Below are 22,056 nucleotides of genomic sequence, written 5' to 3' on the forward strand. Positions count from 1 at the left end.
CTTCCAGCTCTCTGCAGGACTCGGGCACCCACCTCCCTCTGGGAAGAAAACCGAGCTGAAACGGCTTGAGCTCTTAGTAGATCATCTGGAATATTTTGGGCTTGATTTCTTGTTAGCCACTTCTTAGCTTTTCAGAATGGGAAGTTCTGCTTGGAAACGCTGGAGTTCCCCGGTGTCAGTGCCTCCTCTCCTGGCTGCGGGTGTCCCGATGTAGCCCCCATGCCAATACCCAGCAGGGACGTGCACGCGTGTGTGCATATTTCTCATAAAGCAGCAGCCCTTTATCAGGGGAATATCTAAGGAGACGCTGGCAGAGAAGGCAGCACGCACTGACTCAGGGCTGCGTATCTTGGAGGGTGTTACATGATCTCTGTCAACACCAGGGCAGCTTGCTCCTTAAAGATTTCCTCTGCTTATGCCTTACCGCTATGTGTAGGAGGGTGTTTTTTTTCCTTTTTCCCCCAAGACACTCGTGCACTTCATAATTCTGTTTTTCCTTTGAAGCTCTGGATGTTTTTCCAAGCCCAAACGCAGCTGCCTCCCAGCTGGGGTTGTTTTCCGCGGCATCTGCGTCCGGAGAGCTCAGCGGGTGGTGGGCGCCCGCCGGCAGCTCCCAGGGGTGCGCCAGGGTGCCAGCCCACCCACCGCCTCAGTGCCGAAATGGTGGCAGGGTGCTGCCTGTGGGCGCTGCCTGTCTGTCAGCGTGCTTGAGCCGGTCTTGTGAGGACACGAGGGTGCCTGCCGGGTTGGTACTGCCGGGGAGAGGAGGTCTCCCTCGGACCGGCTGCCGCCGCTTGCAGAGCACCGGGTAACCCATCCTGTTCTTCTCCCCCAGGACCTGTTCGGAAAGTCAGACCCCTTCTTGGAGTTTTATAAACCAGGTGATGATGGGAAATGGATGCTGGTCCACAGAACGGAGGTGAGCATGACTCTAACCCAAGCTGCTGAGACACCACCATCCTTATATCAGGTCCTCTGGCCTTTGTGGCATTACCTCATACATCACCCATAAAGCAGGTGGGATCCAGGCTGCCTTCCCAGCGTCCAGCTGAGGCTGCTGGACTCCAATGGATGAAGGTTTACTGAGGCCAGCAAGGTCTTGGGATCTTTTCTGTACTACTCACTACTGTGTCTTCCAAGCAGAGAGGTAGATGGTCGTCTAAGCTGTGTTAACCTCTAGGCTCAGCCTGGGCATGGGCTGAGCCTTGGACCACACTACCTACACTTGAAGGAGCAGCAGGATGAGCTGTGACCTGGTGAGAGGTGGTGAGAGGTGGCCCAGGGAATGGTAGTGGGGAAAGGTTACAACGAGCTTTTGCCAGATCCTCAGCTAGCCTGGGAGGGTGCTCGGGCACCTCCAGCTGCAGTGAACCAGCACTCAGCCTCATGTCTAAGTGCCAGAGCCCTGGCCCAGGAGGCAGACACCAGGGTCCCAGGGGGTAGAGGCAGGGGAAGCAGACCCCTCCCTGTCCCTCATTTATATCTGCTGTGATATTTTGGTCTGAGCTCCCTTCTGATTGTTATCAAGCTGCTAAAGCCAGTGATATTATGGTTAAGAGGCACAGCATGGGCAGGGAGAAGCAGGCTGGCTTCTGCTTTAGTACTTTTAGTACTAATAAGTACTTTTCAACAGCTTGGTTTTTTCCTTCCTCAGAGCTTGTTTCAAGGCTTTTTTTTTTTTGGCACGTAGCTCCTGGCAGCTGGCAGGAGGAGGAGGGGGTGGTCGCTGCAGGAAGGGCTCACAGCAGTCTCTGTGTCAGAGGGCTCTGTCCACCCCATCTCACGCCCCTTTTCCCCATCCCCAACTCCCACCTCTCCCTTTCTTCTCTCCCCCACCCCAGCTTGGTTAAGGAGCCCATTGTCCCACCGCAGCAAATTGCTGTAACAACACGCATAGGAACTCACGTGGAAAGATGGGGTGGTTTTTATTTACATTGGTTTTTATTTACATTGTTTTTTTACCACTGCTGTGCAGCGTCCATGAGGATTCACTTCACTCGCACACCCGCACGCACAGGAGCACCAGGACATGTCTTAACACCCTGTGTCCTCTGGTACCGATATGGGCCGTCCTTTTATCCCCAGCTCTGCTGTTTGTTTGTCGGTGCCTTCCCGCACACATTTCCATGCATGTTTGATTCATACCAACCTTCATATTTCTCTTGTATTTCTGTGCAGCAGGCTGGGACCTTGTTTGGTGTTTCCTTCTGGTTTAGCGTGGGTAGCTGGGCTTTGACTCACTAAGACGTGTTTCCCAGGCGTGGGGATTTGGAGTGACCTCCAGCTCTTCCTCCTGGAAGAGGCGTGGGAATTGGGAATGGGGGTGTGCCCCAGCCTCACTGGGATCTCTGTAAGCAGGTCAGGTGTATGGCGAGCAGGTGTATATACTGATTTTTCCTCTGGGTTGCTGCCCAGTTCCTTCAGTGTCCTGTCTCGCTGGAGAAGGGTCTAGCCAGGTTTTCATCCAAGTGACAGGTGCTCCGGCAGCCTCCTCCTGCCCAGCCCCGAACGTACCCAGCTGCCCTCAGAGGAATCCCACACCAGGTGACCTTCTTTGTGTTTTGAGGCTGGATATGAAGAAATAAGAAAATTCCCCGTTCTCGCAGTGCTGGGTGCGGAGCTCCCAGTCCGATGCTGGCATTTTCCGTGCCAGGGGTGGGTTAGCGCACCCATCGCAGCCTGCTGCATACGCCCAGTGTGACCGCGCAGCTGGGCGCCCTGCGGCGGAGATGCCGGATCCCTCCCCACCCACCCTGGGTGCCCAGGCAGCGTGCAGGCACCACCTCGGGGTGTTTACAAATCCTTGACTGAACTCTGCTGGCAGTGCCATGGTTTGCCCCTGCCTCATGCGAGAGCCTGTCTGTAAGGCGAGGTGCCTGTTCCGGGTCCCACGCAGCTGCCTGTGGGAGCATCACCCACCCGCCTCTTCCTCACTGGGCTGTTGCTGCTCCAGGTGCAGAGGTCCGAGGTCCTCCCTGCCAGATATCCCCTGTGTTTGTCTTGCAGAGAGAAGGGTCAGTCTGGTGCCCGTGTCTGACTTCCCTAATACTCACGTGACTCTCTCTTTTCGAGCCCAACACCTCCATGAAAGAGGGTCCCCACCTGCCCTGCAGGCAGCTCTGACATACGCAGTGCGTGCCTGGAGCCCGCTAGCGTTTGCTTGGGTTTCCTCCAAGCAATTACGTTCTCTCAGGAAATGTCAAAACCCATCAGTTAATATTTCTCCAGCTCAGGCAGCAGATGTTACCCATGAGGTGAGAGCTGGATGTGTCCTGGGCTGTTTGACCCTCCCGGCTGATTGCAGCATCCCACTGCTCCACCTTCTCAGTGGTCAGAGCCCAGCTGGGTGTTGGCTGCTCTGGGGTGCTGGCGGGGAGTAAGTAATGAGTAGGGGGTAAGCAGTGGGATGCAGAGGGCACTGATAGTAGCGGCTGGCCTTGAGCTGGTGGGGTGAGTGGTTGCACCCATGTCCTGGGCATGTTTGTGCCCAGGCTGCCCACTCTGCTGCAGCTGTTTTCTCAAGCAGGTTTGTTTAATTGCCCTGGAGGCGGGTAACTCGCCCAAGGTAATGGCTGTGTCTGACTTAAGGAGGCAGAAGAGGGCTGGGATGGGACTTTCTGCAGCTTGCCTGCCCTGCCCCCCTGAGGACCTGGTGAAGGGTCCCTCTGGGGGCCATGTCCCCACTTTGTGCCAATCTCCCCCTGCAGATGTGCCCAGTGTAATGGCATCCCTCCGTTCCCATCCCACAGGTGATCAAGTACACACTGGACCCCGTCTGGAAGCCTTTCACTGTGCCTTTGGTGTCACTGTGTGATGGAGATGTGGAGAAGCAGATAAAGGTAACGGGAGACTCTTGGGCTCATATCATGGTGGTCAGCCTCTGGGACTGATCATTAGACATCTAAAACCCTGTGGCTGGTTTATGCAAAAAACCAGCCAAAGAAACCAAAGCAGAAGCACTCCCAAAAGAAAAAAAGACTTGTTTGGGGTCTCTGACAGGAGAGGTTGGGAACTCCAGTGTGTCTCCTCACAGGAGATAGTTACTGCATCTGAGGCTGGTTTGTGTCCCTTCCACCCCAGGTGATGTGTTACGACTACGACAGTGATGGGGGACACGACTTCATCGGGGAGTTTCAGACCTCAGTGGCCAGGATGTGTGAAGCCCAAGATGCCTCTCCAGTAAGTGCTGACGTGCTTCCAGGGAGGAATGAGGGAGGGGCTTCTCAGGGCTGGTGGTGGATTTTGGTGCTTGCACTGAGACCCTCAGCCTGTGCTGAGAAGCCACGGCCAGCCTCCTTTCTCCTTCCACCTGCACCATGAGTGACCCAGGCCATGGCTGTAGCTAAAGCATCTGAGCTAGGGAGAGGCTAAGGCAGCCTTGGCTGAAAGGGGGGTCTGTTGAGATGCCTGCAGCAGCACCTGTGATTCAGGGATGTCCTGGGTTTGGGGGAGCAGAAGGGGAGCCATGACATGCTGCTGGGGCTGTGTCTGCCACAGGGCAGCCTGGTTCCCAGGAATGCCAGCTCCCGTGAAACTCCACACCGGTTTTGTGGCCAAAAGTGTCCCCGTCTTCCCCCCGAAGTGCTGGCCAAAGCCTTGGCAGATGCCACCTGATTGAAGACATGTCGTGAAGACTCCTGGATAAGGAGCGCCTTGCACCGCTGTCATCACTAGGATTACAAAACTGAGAGGAGGTCTTGGCCAAGACGTGAGGGTGTGTGAAGTGCCACGCGTGCTGCAATGGGAAGTTTCCTGGCTGGGGAAACTGAGGCCAAAAGGCACGAGGTGTCCTGTCTAGGACTGCGCAAGCTGATGGTGCTAGAGGCAGGCGCTGAGCCCGTTTTTCCACTGGATTGGCAACCTACAGCCTAGGAATAAAATCTTCTCTCCTTCAGACCTTGGTTATGCCAGTTAGAAGAGAGTAAAGCTCGCCTCGTTGCGTGGCTGTGCTGATGTGCCCCTGCGTGTAACGTGGGTCTGCCGGGGGACGGGCGCCCTCCGCCTCTCCCCCTTGCTTGGCTTGTCACGAGAGGTCAGGCACCCACTGTTGCTGGTAAAGCTGGTCCCCAGCTGGCACCCCTCTCTGAGCGGCGTGGCTGTGTGCTCCGGGCAGAGGCAGGTGGCTCCAAAAGCAAGCAGCCACTGATGGCCACCGCTGCGCATCACCCCTCAGCATCCCTTCTCCCTGGGGTGGCTCCTTGTGACCTGTCCCATCCTTTTGCGTGGCTGTGCTGGTGAGGGTAGATACAGAAGCAGGGACAGAGATGCTCTTGCTGTAGGCCAGGCCCCACGTGCTGCAGGCTGGGAGCAGCACTGTCCAGCCGCAGCCTGGCCGAGGTGGGGGGCAAGGCTCGTGGGCACCTGTGGGACCATCACCTACTGGTCCGAGCAGGGTGTGGGGAGAGGGGCACAGAAGCCCCCCACCACATGGGACCCATGTGGGAGCTGCCTTCTGGCAGGTCTGGGCTGGACCATCTGCCTGGGTTTATTCAGAGTTAGGGGATTTTGTCCATAGGTCAGTGTTGTGACATTGACGCAATCAATGTTCACATCCAGGAAACATAAGGATTTTAGTATTTAAAATTTTCCCATTTTTCTGCAGCTGTAAGAACAGACACAACTTTCTCTCCTGCCCTGCCCAGCCGTGCCCCCTACCTCAGACAAACCTACACGTAAACTTTCTTCTTTGACAAGAGTTTTAATTCAGTTTTAGATTAAAAAACCGATTGAAATACTGCAGTGATTTTCTGAATATTCAAAAGGCATGGTGTTTTCCCAGAGCTTGTGAGGAAAGGTGGTGGCCTGCCCTAACTAGTCATGTCTTTGACCCGTCCCATCCCATTCGCCCCCATCCCATCCTTTAGACCCCTGTAGCCCCGTTGGGGTGTCTCAGCTGCCACGTGCCGGGTCCTGGGCACAGTGAAAGCCCCAGGAAAGGAAAAGCAGCCCTTTCCCAAGCACGTCCTGTGCCTCCGTTTCCATCATTAGAGATCAGGAGCTCGCTGTGAATCGTTTGTGTCTCATCAGCGCTTGGAAGGGCGTGGAGGGAAGGTGGCCACCGCCGGACAAGGCTGCTGGTGGCATCTGCAGCCGGCTGGCACAGCCCGGCACCGCTCTCACCCCTCTGTCTGTGTGTTACAGCTCGAGCTAGAGTGCATTAACCCCAAAAAGCAAAAGAAGAAAAAGAATTACAAGAACTCTGGGATCATCATTGTCAAGTACTGCAAAGTGAGTACGACACTGAGATGTTCCCTTCTGCTCCCAGCCGAGCAGCCCCGCTCCCTCTGCCTCCAGCACCACTGCCTTTCCAAGTGCAGGTCCTGCAGGGCACAAGGGGAAGCGTGCTTTATTTTCTGCTTGGGTTTCTCTCCACTTGGAGCATCTGATATACCAAGTTGCTGGTGCCACCCCGCACCTGGGTGGCCACAGAGCCAGAGGAGGCGTTCAGCATGGGCAGCGCCGCATGGAGCCCCAGCTGTGGGTGCTTACTGGCTGCTTGGTGTCTCCTGGGGGCATGGTTAGGGGCGGGTGGGAGAGGTCCTTCTACCCAGCTGAGGCACTGGTGAAGTCCTCCCTTTGCATGGTAGCAGCCCAGCGGGGAAGGCACCCGCACAGCTCTTCCCACACCAGATCTGAAGGTGCTGGGAGGCTTTTTTTGGCCACGGGGAGACGATCTTCCCTTCAGTTCACCGTGATGGACGCTTCTTGCTCACAAGGATCCCTGTCCAGGCCTCTCACCCCAGCCTTGGACCAACATGTGGCCCTGCTTGGCCCCACAGGACGCATGATGTGCCAGGACACTGCCGTGGGAGACCTGAGTGGTTCTTCCCATTGCTTTGCCACATGGCTGAGGGTCCCTGAAGACCCAAACACACTGGTCGCAGGCTGGGGCACCTCCTAGGTGTTTAGGTTTTTTGTTCTGAAACAGTGAAGATTGCCAAAATGCTTTTTTTGTGGTTTTTCTTTCAGATAACCAGAGATTTCTCCTTCCTAGACTACATCCTGGGAGGCTGCCAGCTGATGTTTACTGTAAGGACTTTTGCTCCTCTTTGCCCAGTAACAGTAACGCACATGTAATGGTCAAAACTGGGGAGGGAGGTTCTGTGTGAGATTTGGCTTTTCATGGCGATGAGGAGATGCCCCATTCTGCTGTTAAACCATGTGGGTTTGGGTTTCGGGGGGGGCATTACTGTGATGCTCAGGTGTGCCCAGTAGCATGGAGGGGGCTGGCTGGCCTTTGGCTGAGGATCAGGCTCACACAAAGACCTTCTGACCCATCACAAAATGTTACTGACTTCTCTCCCCATCACAGCGTTTAACCCTCCAGTTTTTATGGAAGCTGACCTTATTTTGAAGCCAGCACAGAGGCTTTGGGCTGTTATTGAGATGCTTTTCTGCATTTTTACTGGCATTTCCACCTTCTTTCAAGCTGGACCGTGGCTTGTCAGGAGTAACTAATCAGGGACGTTACAACCGCAAGTGAAACTACCACAATGCAGAAGTGGGGTGTGCGGTTTCTGCAAACTTCCCTGGTGCGATATACGGAGGGGTGTGGGCACTCGCAGTATTTCAGTTTGTATTTTGTTGTTTAGTCTAAAAACATGATGGGGGAGAGTAGGAGGAGGAGGAAGAGTTGCCATAGGAACAGGAGCGACTGGGAGAGCTTTTTGTGTGCCATTCTGCCGCTGTGTGCTAAGGTCTTGGTGCTGGAGAGTGAATAGAAGAGAAAATCATTAAGTTTATTGGTAGCACAGAGCTCTTGCGTGAATTAGGCTTGAAAGCAGAAATCCTGCCCCCATCTACAGAGCTGCCAGTTATTGGAGGGGTTTTCCCCCTCCCAAGGCACCTTTGGTCCAAAAGCCTGGTTGGGTTTGCTGTGGATGCCACGTTGCAGAAACGCCTGGGCTGGGAGGGGGAGGAGGGGGAGGAGGATGCCGCATGCAGCCCTGCGGTCTGGAAAGGCTGCTGGTGTCCTCCTCACCGAGGGAGGCTGTGGGGACAGAAGGGCCGAAGCCACAAAGAGAGGCGCTGCACCCGGCCGCTTGCCCCTGCTGGAAGTGGGCTGGCTCTGCCTCTCTGATATCTCTTGCCCAAGTGCTGCTGTTGGTGGCTTTGCTTGCTGGAGCGGGACACGTGCCTGTGTGGCTCCACCAAGCCCCCTCCCCCTGCCTCAGTTTCCCTCTTGCTCTATGACCGTGCCCACGGTGGCTCGGCAGGAGCTGGGCAGGCAGGTGTTATAGCAGCAAGCCACAGGCTGGCAAGGCTGTAAGGCTGCTTGGCGAAGAAGTTGGGTTTTCGTCGAACCATAGGGTAGTTTGGTTTGGAAGGGACCTTTGAAGATCATCAGTCCATCCCACCTGCCGTAGGCAGGGACATCTTCCTTGGGACCAGGTTGCTTCAAGCCCTATCCAACCTGGACTTGAACACTTCCAGTGATGGGACATCCACAGGGCAACCTCTTCCAGTGTCTCACCGCTCTTACCATACAATATTTCGCCGTTACCTCCAGTCTAAACCTACCCTTTTCCAGTTTGAAACCACATCCCCTTGTCCTGCCAAGCCTGTTCTACCGGCCACCCTAGCACAAGGTGGTGGCATGTCCTTGGGCCCTGATTTCTTACTGCCCCAGCCAGGCCAAGGTCCCTTCTCAGCCAAATCACAGTTCATCCTCTCCCGTTACGGATACGGAGCAAAATCCCTTGCGACTCCCCTGAGCTCAGTTTAGCCGGCAGAGTTATTTTGGGGTTTGCCTATTTGCGAGGCAAACAAGGCGAGCGCAGCCACACTGCCTGCTCCCTCTCCCAGCTCTTCCTTCCCAAGTCATTTCAAATTGTGTGGCTCAGCATCTCGTCTTTTCTGACCAGATTTAACTGGGTCCGAGATAGGCGTTTCTACTAATGTCTTTATATAGAAAGCCTAATTGAGGAGGGAGAGAAATGAGTGTCTTGCTGACAAAGTCTTTGAAGAGCTCAGCATATATTGGTCCCCGGGGAAGCCAGGGGAGGATCTGCTCAGGGTTGTGACTCCTTGGTCAGAGACCTTGAGACCCAAATGCCCGGGTGGCCCTGGCTGCTTTGGTGTCCATGGAGCTACTCGGTTCCTGAGCTCCTGGGAGATGGGCAGCGAGAGTCCTGAGCTGGAGGTGGTGGTAGCTTGCTCCAGGAGCAGGGGCTGCTTCAGGACACCTCGTGTGATGCTCACTGGTGAAAAATGTAGGTGTAGTAGTGAATGCCTTTGCCTAACCTAGTATTTAATCAGCTTTTTTTTTAGGGAAGGTGAAGAGCTGGATTTTGTTGAATTTTTTCAGAAGGTTGAGGTTTGTGTCTTGACGGGACTGTGTCTGGGCCTCGAAGGCAATGGAGGCGGCCAGGTCTGTGGTGGTGTCTGCTAACAGAGGACAGGTCTCTGCTTCTCTTTTGTCCCCTAGGTTGGGATTGACTTCACAGCCTCCAACGGGAACCCACGAGACCCCACCTCTTTGCACTATATCAACCCCATGGGTACAAACGAGTACTTGTCGGCTATCTGGGCTGTCGGCCAGATCATCCAGGACTATGACTCGTAAGCACTGTGCCCTCCTGCCTCTGCCCTGTTTTGCAGGTGTTTCACTGGCTTCCTGAGGGGCTGCTGGGATTCATGCCCCTTGATTTCTCATCTGCAAAGCCAGGACTAAGTAATACCTTGCTTCTGAAAAGGTCCTTGAGAGAAAATTACCATATACACTGGGATGCAGGAGGAGGAGAGGGTAAGGACAGGGTTTCACCTCTCCCCCAGTCACCACTGTGGAGAGGTAGGCGCGTTAGCAGAAGTGGAGCATCCTTCACGGGGGCAGCTGGGCAGCACCCACTTTATTGGTGCGCAGGCAGCTGCCCTCAGCTCACTGGTGTTTGCCATTGACAGCCACACTGCCAGGCTGCCTTGTTCCCCAGCGCCCTGGGCTGTGCCACACAGAGAAACAGCATCTGAGACACAGATAAAGAAAACAAACCAGAAATCCGTTGGCCTCACCATGCTGGCTTTTGTGACCAAAATGGATACTGAGGGTTTTTGAAAGCTCTGGGGTTACAGGTCTGCAGGAGATTCAGGTGTTTGGGTAAGAGGATGCTCTGGATCCCTGGAGGTAACAAAGCAAAGCTGGACTCTTCCCACCCCCCCACCCAAAGATCAAAAGCCAAAGGGGAACATCTACGCTCTCTCTGTTCAACTCCCGTGATTTTTAAAGGCACCGTGTTGCTTTTCTTTGGGAGAAGGGAAGGCTGGCGCCTGTTTTAGCTGGCGTTTTCACTGTAGGTGGGCGTCCGGCAGCTGGTAGCACGGGGAGGCCACAGCAAGAGCCATGCAAGCCTGCTTCGTGTGTGTAAATACACCCATAGGTTGTTCTTCTTCTCTTTTAGGGACAAGATGTTTCCTGCTCTGGGATTCGGTGCCCAGCTCCCACCGGACTGGAAGGTGAAGTGTTGTGGCCACCTGCGCGTTTAGATGGGTTTGTCCTGCTGCTGCTGGGGCAGGATCGGAGCTGCCAGGCTCCCCAGCTGGCTCCGTCGGGAATGCAGTCAGGCAGAGGGGGAATGGGTAGATGTGGGATTTCAGCCAGTGGAGAGTGAGATGTGGCAGTGTGGGTGGGCGGCGAGGCGGGGATGGAGCACGGGCAGCCCGTTCCTCCCTTCTGAGCTGGCATGAAAGCAGCAGCTCCCTGGCATTAATGGGCAGAGCCAGGCGTTGATTCATTTTCCTGGCAAGAAGCTGGAACAATTCTGGGCAAAGGAAAAGGCCCCTGGATGAATGTGTCAGACGGTGGCAAGGTCTGGGAGGGGGCTGGGAGCTGGGTAGCCTCAACGTGATGTTGCAACAGGCAGAGCCTGCAAGGACTGGAGCAGAAGGGCTGTCCCAAGAGCCACCTTGATCTTTGGTTGGGATTAGGCGCCTGAAGGGGTTAAAGGCACCCTGGTCCTGCAAGGGCTGGAGCATCCTGCTCATCGGATGGGCAGGGGCTGAAGGGCTGCTCCCTGAGCTGGCTGCTGGGGAGCACCTTCTTATGCTGAGATGTGCCAGGACCCCCCCTCTCTCATTACCGGTTGGGTCTTTTGGCCGCTCTTCGCTGACGCCGTTAATGCACACTGTCATTCTGCTCGCTGGTTCTGAGGCGTTCCCAACACCGGGCTGGGGTTGAATCTTGGCAAGCCTTTAGTGTTCTTTAGGCGGGAGCTTGGCTCTGGGCTGTGCGCAGAGGGCACGTAAGCCACGAGTGACCGTGAATCACACCGGGATGCTCACCACTGTGGGGCCGCAAGGCTGGGGTGTCCTGCCTGCTCTGGCTTTGCGCTTTTCTCCGCTCTGCCGGCAGCCAAAATTTGTGTGACTCAAGTGGGAGCTCTTGCTGTTTGCCAGCCACAGGAGGAGATCCCTCCGTGTGCACTTTGGAGCTGATTCATCCTCCTTGGCCGTCAAATGTCTCTGGTCTGTCACTTCACTGCTTCGGTGGGGAGATTTCAGTAGGCAACTTCCAAGGACTAACAGCCAGCTGCCGTCAGGGATTTATTACTCGGGGAGAGGAATGCGAATGGAAAAAGCAGTGGGAATGGAAAGGGTACAGCAGCCCTGACTGCTGGGGCAGTAGGTGAACTGTCATGGCGAGCTGGCGATGCGTGCGGGTCAGTGCCCATGGGAGAGGCATCACCAGGCTGGAAATGGCCCTTCCTGCAAGGCTGGTGGTGGGAACTGGGTCAAGGATGCTGCCCTGGGGGCTGGGGGCTGGGGGGCGCGACTCCTCTGCCCCTGCCATGGCTGCCTCCCACATCTGGCCACAGAAATATTTCCTGTTGCTTCCACGGGCCTGGGGATGCTCTGTAAGCACTTCCAGAAAACACAGCTCGTGTTCCCCCAGAATGATGTCTAAGCCCATGTAAGCCCCAGTGGAGAGCAGCTCTCCCTCCCCAAGTGCTTGGCCCATGCCTGAAGGTCGTGCATACTAACGCCTGGGGTGACCCGTTGGTTGTCTCACGTTAGCAGTGGGGACGTGCCCCATGTATCACCCCACACCGCCCGCCTGGGGCTGCATCCCTCCCTGGCCCGTGGGCTCTGCGTGCTGCTGGCTTCGCTTGTGCGTTAAAGGTTTGCCGGCCATTGAGGCTTGTTGGGTGGTTTCAAAGCCGGAGGAGCTGCTCTTTGCCATAGCCCTGTACCCTGTGTCGCAGCAGGATGCAGTGTGGCCAGCGGCGCTCCCTCGAGGGGCGGCTGCTGTACGCATGCACTGGAGGGAAAACCGGGAGGATTGTTAAGGGATGAGAGAGCCATAGAAATGGGGCTTTGTGCTCCTGTTGCCATGGCTCCCCAACGCTTCCCGGGCACCGTCAGAGCGAGATGTTTTGCACACAAAAGTCTCGTTGGAAATGTCAAAGAACATCTTGCCATGTAGCAGTTCCGCAGAGAGCCTGGAGTGGTTTCCCAGTAGGGAACAGGAGAGGGAAGCAGATGGGTTGCGGTTTCTAGGGGATGCGCAAAGGCAAGGCAACAGCGGAGAGGGTGATGCTTCATGTCGGAGCCCCACTGCTCAGGAGATGGGGTCGGCTCAAGGAAGCCGGCAGCTTCACCAATGTGCCACCCCCGAGGCTTTCCAGCCATTTGCCTTTTTTTTCATATATATATATATGTAGGGAAACTGAGTCACGACAGTGGTGGGATCGCTCAGGGTGGTGGCAGGGAACCCTCTGCAGGGTCGGTTCTCTGGTACAGGCTTTGGCTGTGTGTCTGCAAGGCACATCCCTAATTCCTGATGGGAAAAGATGGCGTGGCGGTTGTTCCCATCCAGGTCTGGAAGAAGATGCAGGCTGGCTGCAGGTGAATGTCTTACCCTTTGGTGGTGGCTTGAAAGAGTTTCTGCCGTGCGAGTTACTGGTGAATGTGATACCTGTAGGTGTTCCATATACATTTAATTGGACTCTACAGAAACTGTTTTTCGAAGTACGAGCTGAATAGGAAATGAGATCTTTTTTTGTGTGTTCTTATTTTGAAGCCCTCCTGTTGAATTTTCTAGCAAAGTTATATATATAATCCATAAAAACTCCAGAGGAGGTTTTGCAACACTTCTGCCACGCAGGGGGTCTGCTCTGTAGACGGTGAGGAGCACAGCTCCAAACCATTCCATTGCTGCTTAAAAGAAAGAGAAACCCCTCTTTTGCAGTGCAAAACATGGAAATATTTTTGCTTGCCTTGTCTATAAATACTTGTATGGCAGAATTTTGAACATCTTTGAACAGACTTGAACATCTTCAAAAAGGGAAAAAAAAAAAAAAAAGAGCCCTTTACAACTGAAAATCAAGAAATTTGAATTTGGATATATTGCCCAAAACTGAAGCTTCTGCAAGGAAGGGTGTATGAAAACACAGCCACGCGGTCCAGGCTGCACCTCTGACCCTGGGCTGGCTGGTGGCTGGGAGCGCTGCTGCTTGTGCCCGCCGGGCATGGGGACACCCAAGCAGGCGGTTGGAATTTGCTAGTTCAACAGCTCATCAGCTTTGTAGCACGGGGAGGATTTTCTGCTGCTTTTTTTTGGTTGCTGTTTCCCACCCCACAGCCTCTTGTGCCGCTTTCAACACAATGCCCAGTGTACTTGGAAAGTCTGAATCAGAGGCATGTTGCTTTTGCAGTCTCGGGAGGACCCTGCCTCATGCGGCGCTTCAGAGGACAGTCGTCCTGCCAACGTTATGAAAACGCGTGTCCCGAAGCGGTCCCCTGGCTGAGAAGTTCAGCAAACCTCCACCCTTCTGAGAAGGAGGAAAGAGCCTTGTTTTGCAACTCTGGCACGAATGGAGTGGGAGCTTTTTTGTGTCAGAGCCCTTGAGCCGGTGGCCTGGAAGCCCACATCACCCCCTCCAGCCTTTGGAGGTGCTGGAAGAGGCAAGAGCCTGCTTGCTACCCCGGGGCTGGATTGCAGGTGGCGGTGAGGGACGTGCCCCAGGCAAGCCGCTGACCCACACCAGCACTGCAGGGCTCACGCGACAGCTGGTGGCCCTGGCCCTCTCTGGCCCTCGAGCCGCTCTGCCCTTGCTGGCAGAGATGGGTTCAAAGCAGCTGCTGCCCGGCGATCTGTGGGTTCTGCCGGCAGGCTCTTCCCGTGGAAGCAGGTGAGGAAGGTTTTGTGGCCCGAAGTCAGCGCCGCTTTTGGTCTCTCTGGGTGGGCTAGTGCAGCCGGCCAGGGGTCGCGGTGTGCAGGGCTATCTGCTGTTGCCGTGTCCCACAGGACTGCCTCATGAGAGCATCTCCCTGGGCTTGAAGGAGATGGTGGAAAACCTGAAGGATCTTGCACCTGCCTTGGAGGAGGGATGGTTTCATGGTCAATGAAAACCAGCCCAGATTGTGCTGGGACTTGCTGTCCATCATGCCCAAGCGTTCACATCACCACTTCTGTGCTGCCTTTACCCTCACGATGACCCAGATGATGAAGCTAATCATCTGCCGGCTTTGTCGTGGTAGCTGACATGCCAGATCAGATCTTTGACCCAGCTCACCTGTGCCTGCCTCCCTCCTGCTGCACCATGCCACTTGCAGAGAGATGGGGAAGCGGGATGCTCTCAGAACTGGGGCTCCCTGGGATGACACTAATTGAATTTTCTCCCTTTATAACCTGCAAAAGGATGAAGTAATTTCTCCTAGTGACCAGTGAGACGGGCCAGCAGGTTGAGAGCATCCCTCCCGCACGCTTTCCCTTGGGGCAGCTAGTGGGAAGCCATGTCGACAAACCTGCTTCGATAGTTGTAGATGAATGTGTGATGGGATAATTTCAGGTGGCTCCATGATGAGGGGATTGAGGAACCAGTCCATCCCTGAATGCTGCTTAACCCTGACCACGTCCGTATTTGCTGCCCCTCGCCGTTCGGGTAGCAGAGGGTGGGGAGCTGTTGCTGACCCAGCAGGATGGACTGAACGTCTGTGGCCACTGGGTCCTGCCTCAGGGGAGCACCAGCCCCAAACCAGCCCCCCAGCACCAGCTGATCGCTAGTGAGCACCCTGCTCTGCGCTGGCCGTCCCTGTTAACCTGGGTCGTTTCTTCTCTGCAGGTATCCCATGAGTTTGCCATTAACTTCAATCCCACGAACCCATTCTGTTCAGGTAAGTGCCAGCTAGGTCTTTATGACTCCTTTGATGCCTGCAGTGTCACCTGTCCTTCCCTCTGCATTTCTCCAGTAACATCCTGGGGGGGGTTCAAGGTCTGTTCAGAGACAGATGTTAATGGCAAAGCAGAGCACATGCTAAGGGGGCACTCAGAGGAGAGCAGAGAAAATCTGGGGATGTGTGTAGGAAGGCCCAGGGTGAAACGCAACTGGATTCAGACAGCATAAAATCCGCCTTCGCTCCGATGTCTGGTGTGTCCTACCAGCCGTCTGCTCCTCCAGCAAGCCTGCAAGAAACACTGGCCTGCTTAGCAGATGGGGAATTCAGCCTTAATGCTTCATTTAGCAACGGAGAGCCGGTCCCAGTCATGGCTGGAAAAGTGCTCACGTCCAAAGTGGTCAGGGCTACCGCGGTCTCCAGAGGCCGCCTGGTTTGGCCTCTGCCTCCCCCCTGGCAGCACGGGGGCTCGAGCCGCGCTCGCTGGTCCACGAAAGCTGAGCGCATCCATGGCTCAGCTGCCTGTGCTCTGTCCCTGCAGGTGTTCTGGGACACAGAGCCCACCTCCTGCACCTCCTGTCGGACACGGGTCCTTCCCGAGGAACTCGCTGTCAGCCGATGAATTGTGGAGCTGGTCGGTTCTGACTTGCATGCGCCCATGCAGCCTTCAGGGAGAGCTGCCATTTACCCCACTCCGGTCTGGCAGGAGCAGGAGGGTCTCCCGTGACCTGTGGGTCCCAGACACAGCTTGGGAGCTCAGGGGATGCTTCTGGGACTGTTTTGCTTCCCTCTGCAACCTCAGCTCCATGTCTGTCAGGTTTTTGGTTATGCTTAGAGACCAGGAGTTGCTTTTCTTTTTGCTCCTCCTCTTTGGTGGGTTCCAGGATTTTTGCAGAAACAGAGGGAAAGCCACCCTTGACTGGCCATGGCGAGGGCTCTCTTACCCCAGAAGCTCTGAGGACCCGCTGCAAAGTGACTGAAGGGCAGAGCCCTGGTATTGGAATGTGTGAGTGGAGGTGTGTGAAACCAGTAGAGCTGGATGAGTCGGGGAGGGGATAAAATAAGTGTAACTTCAGCTCCCATGACAGTTAATGATGCTTAATCGGACTTGTAGTGAGCCTGAGCTGTGGTGCGTTGTAATGCCTGGCTTCTCTGCTTTCCCCAAAGGTGTGGAGGGCATTGTCCAAGCGTACTCAGCCTGCCTGCCCCACATCCGCTTCTACGGACCCACCAACTTCTCCCCCATCGTCAACCATGTGGCCCGCTTTGCAGCACAGGCCACCCAGCAGGAGGCTGCATCCGTAAGTCCGTAAGGTCCCGTGAGACGACGGCAATCCTGACGGCTTTGGGCAGGGGAAGCCAAAGCCTGAGCTTAATTTCATCTTTCCCTTCTCTGCGGGTGTGGGAGCGGTGTGTCCTCCCATCAGCACCATCCCTGGGGTCCCTGCAGCTGGCGGCTCTCTGTTGGCTGTCAGCACATCTGACAGAGAACGTAGAGTCCATCGTAGGAACAAAAAAAAATGACTCAGAAACTTGATAGCAGTCAAAAAAACTGCATCTGTGGAAAGTCAGAAGTTACTGGGGAGAGGAATGAGGTGGGAGTGGGAGATGCCACGAGGTGGGTCTCCCTGGGATTTGCACAGATGTCTTGAGCGTAGTCTTAAATGCCGGTCCCCTTATCTCAAAGGTGACCCAGCAGCCATGGGAGGGGCAGACGAGGGAGAGCTGGCCAAGACGTGGCGAGCAGCCCCACTAAGAGGAGCGGTAAGGCTGGCACCTGCTGGCCCGGGAGGTCAGCTGGGAGTATCAGAGATGTGTAAAATCAGGAATGGTGAAAAAGTGATTGATTTCTCCCTAATTCTTAGGGGCAGGCCTGCGAGGCCCCCAGGAGCAGCTGGGTGATGGGTGTCCAACAGGCCAGTGCGCAGTGGTCAGGGAACTGAGACCCCCCCGGGGCAGTGCCAGGGGCTGAGGGCTGCAAGGGGGGGCAGAGGGATGGGGTGTGCTGCTGGCAGACCCGACTGTCCAGTGCCATTCGGCACTGCGCCAGCGTGAGCTCGGGAGTCCCCGACATGTGCCAGGGCAGCAGCTGGCGGGAGGCAGGAGAGGACAACTTTGTGCTCTCCTGATTTTTTTCCTAAAACATCCTCTGCTGAGCTCCAAGGGGCTTTGCTCTGAAGAGGCAACCTCTGTCCTTATGGATAAGTGGGGAATGATAGTTCTGAGGAGCATAGCTCTTGCTTTCCAAACAGGTTCCTGCTCCTGCAGGACTGTCCTGGGGCAGGACGTACCAGAAGCTCCCTGGGGAGCACCAGCACAGTGACGCTGCTGTTGCAGTGCAGGTGGGAGACAGGAGCGACAGGGAAGAGGTTGAGTGTGACTTCAAATCTTTGGCTTACTTCCCTTCAACACACAACAAAGCTGGAGGAAGCATCTCCCTGTCCTCCGTAAAGATCTCCTGGCGAGATCTGGGGGTGCACATCCAGCAAGCCTGTGCTGTGGCGTAAAGCGTGGTCTTTCTAAAGTGGCCGATGGCTGAATCTGAACCTTTTGCCAGGAGAAGGCCTTTCTGCTATTCCCCTTCAAATAGTTTTTTAGATTTCAGGGGGAGCTGCAGAAAACCACGGGATGGCTCAGTTTGATCATTGCTTTTCACACCACTTGGAAAAACAGTGGGCTCAGGGCCAGGCTTTGTTTTCCCGTGCAGCCGCTCCAGCTGCTCAGCAGTCCTGCAAGTCCCTGTTAATTAGTCCATCAGATTGTTCACATCCATATGTCAAAAAGCTGCTCATTAGCACAAGGGCCCTGTTCAACCAGGCTCCGTTGCACCGGGTCACAAGGCAGCCGGGGCCAGCGTGGCTTTGGGGGACGAGGCTGGTGGTTGCAGGGATGCAGGGATGCCCATGCATGCCAGGAGCTGCAGCTGTGGGTCCAGCCTTGCTGATAGGGACCACGTGTCCTCTTAGGGATGCAAAGAGCATCTGAAGACTTCAGGATGGAGCTCACTCGGGTCCCTGTGGCAGCAGGCTGCCCACAGAGGATGGCAGGTCTGGCCCCTGCGTTTCACTGGCCAAAACCAGCTCAGCTTGGGCATCAGCACATCGGCACAGGAGCTGCCTCGGGGTAAAAGCATACCCGATTCCTGCCTGGAAGCGGAGCTGGATCACACTCAAAGCTTCTTCCCCAAGGGGACCTTTTCCTGTCTTGCCATGAGCACTGTTGCTCTTCCCAGCCCCCGGCACAAGGAAATTCTGAATTTGGTTTAATTCAGCACAAATCCAGGTCGGTCCTCTTTTTTTTTTGTTTTCTCTCTTGTCATCAGTGGGGGAGGGAGAAGCCCACAGGCAGTGGCACTAATCATATGCAAATTGCACCCCTCCGTTGGCACTAATAGTTTAATCAAGGGAGATTTTAAATAATGGGCATTAATGGTGGCGTCAGAGGCAAGCCTGGGTTGGCTCAGTCTTTTTTTTTTTTTTTTTTTTGGAAGCACAAAGCGTTAGTGATGAGGGGTCTCACTCCCCCGGGGTCTTCTCCTCTGCCATCCCACCTTCAATCTGATGCTGCTGGCTTCGGTGGCTGCCTGGACCTGCCCTACTCTTCCTCCTGCTCTCACTCGCTCCCAACGTTTCAAGTAAAACAAAAAACCCTCGTAGTTTTTCCATGGCAACGCAGATCACAAACACTGGAGCCGTTTGCTTTTAAGAGATGGGAGGATGTCGGGGGGCGGGGGGTGGGGAGCGACAGAGGGATTACACACGATTTGATTCTCAGGAAGGATTAATAAGGATTAATAAGCTTTGGAGAATTAAAACCTACCTTTCCAGCAGCGTCCCTGCATCCAAACCTCCCCTTTCCTTACCCCGTGCAGTTTAATGCTGCCTAATCCTTTCAAGTCCTGCTCCCTCACGTGAGCCTAATTGCTGATATCATTAGCAAACAATCAAGAATCATCCTCAAAGCCCCCTGGATTCAGGGGCTGGGCATTTTAACAACAAAAAGAGGAGAAAGGAGGTAGGTGCTGCCAGGTTGGTGTGCCCGGGGGGGAGGGGGGGGTCCGGCCGTGGTGCCAGCCTGGTCCCTGCCCCTAGCAGCTTGGCAGAGGTGGCACCCCAGCTGGGGACCATGGTGGGGGGGATCCGGAGGTGCCACCAGCACCCTGGCCCCACTGCCATCTGTGGACACCACCAGAATTGTCATCGCTCCCTGGGGAATCTCCCCCTGATGCTCTTACCCGCTGCCTGCTCGCCCCACTGCAGCCCCCTGGGCTTTGGGGCTGACCCCTTCTCTTGGCCTCTGAAATATGTTGTGATAAAATGTATTTTGAGCTCTACTCCCCTCTCTTTTCCTGCATACTTTCCAGCATTTTTCTCTGTTCCCATGCTGGATTTCACACAAAAAAGGGAACAAAGGGAGCTAGTCCTTTCTGGGTTTCCTCTTTTTGATCATGCACAGAGGCAGGGGGAGGAAGGGGGAGAATCAGCTTGAAGTCGTTCCCATTATCCACTGCTCTCCTCAAGGTTTTACCCTTCCTCCTGTACTGGTTTCCAGACAGGGTCAGGCCCCAGTCACTTGTCCTGCTTCCAGTGGTGACCAGTGCTGGCCACCACAGAGGAGCACGCTTCTCCTGGAGCTTAGTCTTACCCTCCAGACTTGGATGCTGAGCTCCTGCTCTTCAGACCTATGTCTCCCCATGATGTGCTCTGAAAAGTTCAGATTTAGGGAGAAACTAAACCCCGGGCAGCACACGGGAGTTAGGACTGGCACCCCAGAAGGGGCTGGGTTGGGAAGGGGCTGGCTGCTGGCCCTGGCTTGGGAGAACCTCCTCGCCCCTGTCCTGGGGCTGTTTAAGCTCGACCCAGCCTTGTCTGTGCTTGGGAGTTCAGCACCAGAGCGCCAAGAGAAGGTTTCAGGAGATGTGGGCTGGAGGAAGACCAAGAAAATGGGCTCTGGATGGCGTTCCATCTCTTGCTTTTCCAGGACGGCTGCGCTAGTGGTTTTCAGAGGAAATGGAAAGAATGAGGAGAGGAACAAAGGGCTTTAATGTGCTTAAGTGCTTGTCTTCGTCATTTCTCTAGCACACGCAAGCAGTGTAATGTGCCAAAATTGAACCATTACTTTCCCTGGAAGCAGAGGAGATGGGCTTTTCGGGGGTCCATGTGCCTGATTTGCTGAGCCGAGTCCAGCAGGACGGTCTATCTGTCCATCCCCCCCAGCTGGGCAGGATCAGCCCCATCACCCTCCTTTCCCTGTGGGAAGGGGAGTAGATGCTAACACCGCTGCTTCGGCATCCCCCCAGCTTGCTGGTACCCTCTGCATCCCCCCTCAGTGCCTCTGAGACCCACAGCTTTGTATGGGAGATGGACAAGCCCTGAGCATGGGACAGCCCCCCCGGCCCTGCAGCCCGGTGGTGGGATGCAGGAGCTGCTCCCCATTGGCACAGGGCCATGTTAATGGGGACTGCCCTGAAATGTGTCCCCCTGGAGATTTCATCTCCCAGCTGGGCTTGTGTCCTGGCCCCAAACTCCTGGCTGTGACACGGAAGCTCTGCACAGGCTGGTTGGGTTTTTTTCCTGTTACTCAGTACAGTAAATCAGTAAATCAGCAAAATGTTTTGGCGTGGGAGTTGGCTTGTCGTTTGGTTATGATCTTTCAAAAAAACAAGGGGAACAGGAGCACCTGAAATTCCTGGGTGCTGCTAAAGGGGGTGGTGCTGGCTGTCCTGGGAAGCAGCGAACCTTGCACTCCCCCCGAGGGGACCTGCCTCCCCCCAACATGCCAAGCATCCCGGCTGCTCACACCTTGCCAGCGCTGGCTCTGGTGTGAGGGTGCACCGGCATCCCACTGGGTCTGACCCTCCGTCCTCCCCTCCGCAGCAATACTTCATCCTCCTCATCATCACGGATGGGGTGATCAGCGACATGGATGAGACGAGACACGCCGTGGTGCAGGCATCCAAGCTGCCCATGTCCATCATCATCGTTGGGGTGGGCAACGCTGACTTCGCCGCCATGGAGTTCCTGGATGGGGACAGCCGGGTGCTGCGCTCCTACACCGGCGAGGAGGCCGTGCGTGACATTGTCCAGTTTGTGCCCTTCCGGGATTTCCGCAATGTGAGTGTGGGCAGCGGGGAGGGGGTCACAGGCAGAAATGGAAGTGGAGCAACTCCAGTAGAGGCAGACTGAGGCAGGAGGTAGAGGGCTGGCACCTGCCTGCCTTACCCTGGCCCTAAAGTCCACCTTCCTCAGTGATGGGCTGGCACGGACCAGGCACATCAGCGCTGCGAGCAGGGGCAGCAGCGCTCCATATCTCCATAGCACTGCTCCACCTGAGCATCCCCCCATCTCCGCCACCCTGCCATTGCCAGGCAGGTGGGAGCAAACACCAGTTAATTATCACAGGGTCTGAGCTCCTGCAGCAAGCTGGGGTGGTGCTGGGCTCAGTGGTGGTCCCACGCTGGTGTCTCCTACTCGGGCCTCATCTGGCACCCGTGACGTGCCGAGGGCTTAATGCTGAATGGCCTTGGCCCTGGGGGTCCCACCAGTCCCTTCCTGGCACCGTAAAAAGGGCTAATGCCAGCACTGGCCTTGCACGTCCCCTCTGCGGGATGGATTGTCCTGCCCACTGCCTGACCCATGCATGTGTGTTGGAAAAAATGTTGCTGAATGGAAGAAAAAAAAAGGGGCGGGGGGGAAGAGAGAGGAAAAAGAAGAAAAAGAAAAAAAAAAACCAAGACAAAATGAGAGGCAGGTCCCTGCCCATCGTGCCCAGCCAGGAGTCAGCCCTGGGCCAGATGCTGTTGCTGGCACAGATTGCCAGAGGATGCAGAAAATCAGCCTGTGCTTATTATCTTCCCTCTTTTCACAGCTAATCAGAGTCTGTCCATTTCACTGCCTGTTACTCAATACCTGGTTTTTCTAACCTACCAAGAATGTTTTATTCCTCCCT

General features: G+C 55.4%; 1 protein-coding gene across 6 annotated transcripts in view; it reads left to right on the forward strand.

Annotated features, from left to right (window-relative positions):
- CPNE2 (copine 2) overlaps nucleotides 1-22,056 on the forward strand; it is a 57,212-nt gene that overhangs the window by 31,456 nt on the left and 3,700 nt on the right. For all 6 annotated transcript variants that reach the window (XM_056360277.1, XM_056360281.1, XM_056360276.1 and 3 more), the window contains 10 exons: nucleotides 836-919; nucleotides 3,750-3,839; nucleotides 4,081-4,179; nucleotides 6,142-6,228; nucleotides 6,970-7,029; nucleotides 9,428-9,561; nucleotides 10,395-10,449; nucleotides 15,057-15,108; nucleotides 16,276-16,409; nucleotides 20,985-21,221. In XM_056360277.1, the coding sequence (XP_056216252.1) occupies nucleotides 836-919; nucleotides 3,750-3,839; nucleotides 4,081-4,179; nucleotides 6,142-6,228; nucleotides 6,970-7,029; nucleotides 9,428-9,561; nucleotides 10,395-10,449; nucleotides 15,057-15,108; nucleotides 16,276-16,409; nucleotides 20,985-21,221 (1,032 nt within the window). The remainder of the gene's footprint in view (nucleotides 1-835; nucleotides 920-3,749; nucleotides 3,840-4,080; nucleotides 4,180-6,141; nucleotides 6,229-6,969; nucleotides 7,030-9,427; nucleotides 9,562-10,394; nucleotides 10,450-15,056; nucleotides 15,109-16,275; nucleotides 16,410-20,984; nucleotides 21,222-22,056) is intronic.

Source organism: Falco biarmicus, chromosome 15 (assembly GCF_023638135.1).
Source record: "Falco biarmicus isolate bFalBia1 chromosome 15, bFalBia1.pri, whole genome shotgun sequence".
In the NCBI taxonomy this organism is placed as follows: domain Eukaryota; kingdom Metazoa; phylum Chordata; class Aves; order Falconiformes; family Falconidae; genus Falco; species Falco biarmicus.